General features: G+C 43.1%; 1 protein-coding gene across 2 annotated transcripts in view; it reads right to left on the bottom strand.

Annotated features, from left to right (window-relative positions):
* Window positions 1–6,870, bottom strand: part of VEPH1 (ventricular zone expressed PH domain-containing 1) — an 83,128-nt gene that overhangs the window by 38,336 nt on the left and 37,922 nt on the right. For both annotated transcript variants that reach the window (XM_009333935.1, XM_009333936.1), the window contains exon 8: window positions 6,414–6,808. In XM_009333935.1, coding sequence (XP_009332210.1) covers window positions 6,414–6,808 — 395 coding nt within the window. The remainder of the gene's footprint in view (window positions 1–6,413; window positions 6,809–6,870) is intronic.

The raw sequence follows: 6,870 nt of genomic DNA, 5'->3' as shown, positions 1-6,870 counted from the left end.
AAACATCCCACTCCTGCCACTGCCTGGCTCCTCTGTGTCCCAGCTGTATCCCTCAGCCGCCTCTGCCCAGCACCCCCAGCCTGGCAGAGGGCTCCTGGCTCACCCTGCCTGCACAGCGGGCACAGGCAGCTCCTGGAGGAATCGTTAGGTCCGTCCTGGTCCAACCCAGAAGCTCAGAAGTCAAGGTCCTCTGATTTGGCTTTCCCCCCAGGAGAGTGATAACACCACCACCCCCATTGGGAATCTCGCAGCTACCAGGTAAAGCGCATCTGCAGACCAGCCTGTTTAAACTGATGCTTCCAGATTAGGTGTAAAGCACGCATAATTTGCTATTATCACATATGTGAGGGCAGCAAGTTATGAGCATGTTCATGTTCCTATTACGCTCCCCGTTGCGCTGGGAGTTTCTCCACAGTCTGACGACGCAGATCACCATGAGCGTGATGGCCATCCTGTGAGTTAGCACTTCCATTCTCACTACCAGCCCTCACATTTGGGATGCATTTGAAATACCAGTCCTGCAGAATAAAATGCCAGCTAATATTTTTTTTGGCCTAGCAGCAGCAGAGTTCATCTCTGGAAATGCTGGCCTGAGCCTATGCAACTTTGTGGTCCCACTGAAGGAGTAGAGGTCCATCTGTTCCAAATCAATGTTTGGCTTATGGAATGCTGGAATTTATCAGACCGGTGCAGGGGTGAGCACTGCAGGGGAGCAATAAGCTTTTCCATCTATGCCATCATATGGTACCTATTATCTCTCAGTACAGCATAAAACATAATAACAACCAGATTTAGGGCCAGCATACTGCAACCTGTTTCCCCTGCCACCTCCTCCTCTTTCAGCATTCTGTCATTAATCCCACAAAATGTTTGCTGTTTGTATTTCCTCCTGTAGGGCACTGAGGAGCCAGGAGTCACTTACTACTATAAAATGGCTATAATATTTTTCATTGAATGTGGCTTCAGTGACCAAGGATTGAATGATGCACTAGATCTTGCTGGGTTCTATTCTTTTAAAAAGGAGGCTAGGTGGGCTGGAGATGTGCAAATCCTTCAGTATCCTCTACACACATATATTATCAAATGCTTTCTTTCCAACAACTCACTTGACACTCAATGTTCTGAGCTGTAGGCATTAATGGTGGCATTTTTATACCAATTATCTAAAGAGCAAGTAGAACCAGAGTGGAAAACAAGGACCTGCCCTCAAGTTATAACCAAATCCAGCAGCTGTACAGGCTTACGTCTGGGAACCATCTGACACCAGCCACTCCCAGAGGCAGGATACACATGGCCATGCATTTGATCCACCATCCCTACACATCTGGGAAACAAGAAAAATAAGTCAAAAATCATGCAACATGGAGGGTTCCAGGTGAGACCCAGCAAGGCTAGAGCAGGTGGAGCCTGCCAGCTGCTCAAGAGCCCTGTGCTGCATGCAGGGGTAATTGGGGCTACACCAGGTAAACCAGAGTGGACTCAGGTCTCAGCTGGATGTTGTGACACTCCCGAAGCCAACTCTGGCAGGTCATAACACCAATAATGCCATCTTTCACCTAAGCCTTTCAAAGCAACCTACTTAAACCATTGCGAGCCCTGTCTCCCCAGAAGGGTACACGAGACCTAGAAAAGCAGAAAGGCTGGAGGACCTTTCAAGAGAGTACCTACTACAGCCAGTGGACAAACTGCAAATGCAACATGGGGATCCTGAACATAGGCTCTTGTTCTTAATCACTGGGACCCCAGCCACACCAAGGCAACAGAGATCCTGCCCAGCATACGCTGAAAAGCAATAACCAAACTCGGGAGCACTGAGGAAATTATAGATGCACAAGTCTGGGCCACTGCCATCTGCAAGATCCTGGAGGTACCGATAAGATACAAGATCACAAACCATCTGGAAAAATACGGGCTGATGAAAACTACTTTGCTTAGCTCCATGAAAGCTAAAGAGCCTGACAAATATGGTGGCTTTTTTTTTTTGTTTTGTTAGGAAAAGATCCACAGGATTAAGAAGATTAAAGTGATGAACATGACATAAAAGAATGTCTCAAATTGCTTAAGGCATGGCAGAGATGTGAATCTGGGCAAAGTGGTTCAAACTGAGCAGGAACTGAACCAAACCATCAGCCCCAAACTGAAACAAGCTAAAATAAATGGATTTTTGTGGTTTCAGATGCCTTCTTTCTGCCCCAGTTTAAGTCCCCTCTCTGACTGCAGTGTTAGTTCCAAAAGATTCACTTATGCACATACACACATGCATCTGGTAAGCTGTTGTAGCTTGTCTGTTCTTCAAAACACCCTCAACTTAACCATTTTCTTAGTATAAGACATTCTGGCCAACAGCCCAGTCTTAACCCTGCATCTGCTGTAGGATCATCACCTAATTCACAACTCTGCCTGAAGCACATGCAGCCAAAAATAGTGAATACTGAATGAGATAACAGAGCTGAAGACATGTCAAGTTTTCAATGTGTATAGGAGGAATCTTCAAACTGTCACAGACAGATCGTGGATCCACCCTTACAATTCTTAACCTGTATCCTTTCACAGCTGTAAAATCTAACACTTAATATTACATAAATTTTTACATATAGTATAATTCGAATGAGCTTGTAAGTAAACAAGGAGACTGAAAAAACACACCCTGTAAAGCAAAAATATTTTGTGAGGGCTAAGACCTACACAGCAAATGTCTGACTCAACAGGAAAAGAGAAAATTTGCAAATCACAGACAATGTTACAGAGCAGAGGATGCAATCAAAGACATGCAGGGGACCTGGAGTGGTCATCAGATCCACGCCCTTACCCACACTCAGAGTCAAGAGTGCCTATGACATTAGGAATTGTAGTAGCAGTACAGCTGGCTGATGGCATAAGGCAAGCTTCAGAAGAAATAAAATCTTATATTACATCAACTGATGTATGTGGAAAAAACCAAATATTTTAGGGAGCGCCAACTCTTCTTCAGATCTGTCAAACCTCGCAGCCCTGCCTTGCCTAGGCCAGCTTTCCAGGTTTCTTTAACGTGCTTTTAACCTGCACAACCTCCTCCGCCAGCACAAGCTAGAGAGCTTTTTCTACTGTTTACGCTAAATCTTTATTAGTATTTAAGCTCATTATTTCTTGCCTTGTCCAGCATGGGCTGTTCCCTTAACTGTCTTGCAGTTTTCTAGCTGAAAATTGTTATCAAGTCCTCCTTCAGTTTTCTCCTACTTTGGTTAAGAAACCAAATTTTCTCAATTTTTGTCCTTTCGAAGGATGTTGGAATGGCAATTCTGATTCGAGTCAGAAAGTCCCACCAGTAGCTTGTCCTGGTATTAGCTTGCAAAGGGCAAGTAAAAGAGCTGTAAGCGAGGAGTGCAAGAACAGAACAAGCACAGAGCAGTAATTTCCCTCCTGCTCTGCCGGTACCTCCATCTGTGGCTCCGACGTTTCCAGAGTCAGGGGTGGTATTATTTTGATAACCCTCGAACAGCTCTAATCCATGAATTTACCTGATCACCTTTGAAACCAGGTACCCTTTCAGCATACTTAATGTACTGTAGCAATCAGTTCTGCCATTTAATTACACGTATCTAATTATCTGTTGAGGTACCTATTTTGTGTATTTTGTATTTGCTTCCTGACAACTTCATTACATGTTCTCTAGTACCTGTATTAGGACAGACAGCGAGCCACCACTCTCAATTAATCTTCTCAGCATTCACGATATTGCAAATCTCTATCAGCTGTCTCTTTTCTGGACTGTGGAGTCCCAGTCCATTTTTCTTTATATGGAGTTCTCTGATTATCCTATACTCCTGCTACTGGTCTCCTTTGTCCTTCAAGGTTCAGGCTCCAATTAATGCAGACAATGACATAATGTCGTCATTTGATGTATCTATTTTTCTTAATAATTCTCCTGTCCATTTGCTTTCTTGTCAGCTGCTGAGCACTGAACCGAATGTCCTCCGTCATTCTTCAAGACAGTGACTCCGTATTGAGAAAACCTCAGCAGCCTCCTGCTTTCATTCCTACTGCTCTTGGTATTAGTGCCCCCAGACCTGGCAGGGGCTATGCACGCTAATTCTCGATGTATCCAAAGGCATGCAAGCTGCTTCTGTCCTCACCAGTACGTCACTGCAGCATCCTTTCGGGGATGCCACCCGGTCTCAGTTTTAAGCAATAAGGAATTCACCATGTTCACAGACAGTCTGCCCAATGGTTAAACATCATCTTCATTAGAAATGCAAGCAGGGGTTTGAATTCTGTTTCAGTGAAGTGAACAGAATTTGGCCCATCATTACTTAGAAATTCTTACAACTGACATTAACACTCTGTTGACCTGTGTGTGAGCTGCCACGTGAAAGCCCGGGAAAGGCATGACTCTAATGAAGAGGTACATGGGGAAATTTGCACTCTCCATTATTAGCAAACTGCAGTGTTATTTTGCAACACATTTTGCCACTATTTCCTTCAAGTACTCTGTTTCATGGGAGATTGTCCTGAAGTGCCTATCTTCTCATATTTTCCCTGGTTTACATATTAAAATTCCATTTCAACAAATTCCTACATAACCAACATAAAATTAGCCAACTACGTGTAGTAACGTTTTCTAACATTTTCTTACTGTTTTCTAAACATCTTATTTGAAATGTAAAACAGATCAATTTGAATGGGCCTTTATAGTGAGCGGGAATCACAGAAGTCCAATAACTGCAAGGTTTTTGATGGAGTGGTTTATGTAACATCTGAGATATTAACAAAGCTGTCCCCTGCGTAATGAGCCAGATTGCATTTCTTCAGCATATTTAGAATGAGTCACATAAATCTCCTGTTCTGCACATGTGTCTCTACTCAAAGAATTTCCCTAAGAATGCTAGTTGAGGATTTTCAGGAAATTACAATCGTTTGAATGAATTTAGAAATAGTCACATTCTTAGAACATATTATAATAGCTACTTCAGAAAGGAAACTGAGCAATACATTTAAAAATATTCAACATATTCTATTTGATTAATGTAAGGTCATAGCATTCAGCGCTTCAAGCCAGATTGTTTACTCATGTTTCCACTGTAATTTTATGAAAAAAAAAAAAATTATCATTAATTCTACCAAATAACTACTTCAAAGAGTAAACCTGGAATTTAAGATATTTAGGAAATTCAGAAACATAAGCTTTTAAAATATATATATATAGTTATATCCCTTTGATGAGTGGAAACAACTTTTCAATTTCTTGACCACTGAAAAAGTAAACAAACAAATATTTTATCAACAAAAGTTGATATTTGATGGACCTGAAGTTATGTAGTATTAGAAGATGACATTTTAAGTGACTGCAAATTAATTTAATTTATTGAGTCAGCTACTCTTTGAAGTCAACGTGGCCCATGAAGGGTTGAGCTGTAAATTGCTCATGACCACCAGCAAGTGGTTAGATGCACACAAATTCACATTAAAAGGAGCGACTGCTGCTCAGTATAAGCAAGAGGCTCACAACCCAACCTAAAGAATTTACTTCAAAGAGAAGTATCAAAGACCCATCTTGCAGTGTATCACCCATCTCCCCCGCAGTCTCACAAAACCAGCTTTCTCACACTTGAAAACAAATACCCACCCTTGATGAAAGCAGAAAACTTTAAATAACCCCAGGGAAGTGGGGAGATAGGATCGAACCCAACCCGAAGCACTGGGGATCTCATTCTGTTGTGCTTTCAAGGAGCTTTGTGTCTGGGCTGGAATGTGCTGACCTGAGAGTCCTGACCTGCTTCATTTCTGGTGTATCTTGTAAGTCAACTGGTTTAATATTATCGTGTTAATGAGGAAGGCTACCCAGATTTGCTCTAGACCAACCCAGCAGGCCAAGAAGGAGGCTTAAGTATTAGTATGTGCTCACCCATTCGCTTACGTGGCCGAGTCCGACTCATGGCACGTGCACTCTGTTGCACTCAACTCTCCCTGACCGTTAACACAGCTCCATAACTTACAGCCTGGAGCTGGGTGACAGTCAGGAGGAGAAAGGCAGAAAGGCACATTCCCCTTGCATGCCTGCCCTGCAGACATGCCCAGAGGTATTGCCAGCCCTAGCCAGCAGCCACTGCTCTTCAGCTCAGTGTGACAGGTCATGCCCTTTTCCAGAGAGCTTTGGGTTCATTCCCTATGACAATCAAAAGGCAAATCCTGACATTAACCCTCATGGGAGTCTGGGGTAGGCAAGGGTTGCACTATATCCTGAAGGAAAAGAAACAGTCCTAGAAGACTTCAAAACACTGCAATTTGTGAATGACATAGTTTTATAAAACTAATGTTCTTCCCCATCCATGAGCTCTGCGCTAGAGGATCTTTGCTGCCCACCTGCCTGAACCCCGTGATGACTTTCAGTGTAGCGTGTTAAATTTCTCATAATCGGAAAGGCTCAGACCTCTTACCTTCAATTACACACTGATCGGGGATAGGAATTTTCCTCCCCATCTCCGTGACATATGCTTTCACTTTACCCAGGTTTTCTTTCAAGTGGAAGTAGAGCTTGTCCTGGTATTCCACGGGGCCTGTCACGGCCTCTGCGCTTCCTTCATGGGCCTTTTCTTTAGCAGATTCTGGCAAATTTGCTGATTCCATGTAATCGATGCTTTGGTGTGAAACCAAAGAATTTCCCAGTTGCACTGCTTCAGTATCAACACTAAAAGGCAATTTGTCATTTTCTTGGCTAATGTAGATCTCGGTGAAGGAGATACCAGCAGTTATCTCCCCATTGTCCTCATCCTGTCCACTCTCTGAGTTTACCCCCTTCATGCGGACTGCATGCAAAGCGAGGCTTTTGGACCTGGAAGGTGATTAAGGAAAGAAAAAATGTTTTGGAACAGAGGTAAGACACAAAAATCATCT

Source organism: Pygoscelis adeliae, unplaced genomic scaffold (assembly GCF_000699105.1).
Source record: "Pygoscelis adeliae isolate BGI_AS28 unplaced genomic scaffold, ASM69910v1 Scaffold241, whole genome shotgun sequence".
Lineage (NCBI taxonomy): Eukaryota > Metazoa > Chordata > Aves > Sphenisciformes > Spheniscidae > Pygoscelis > Pygoscelis adeliae.
Note: the sequence above shows the minus strand (reverse complement) of the source record. Positions and strands in the feature narration are given on the sequence as shown.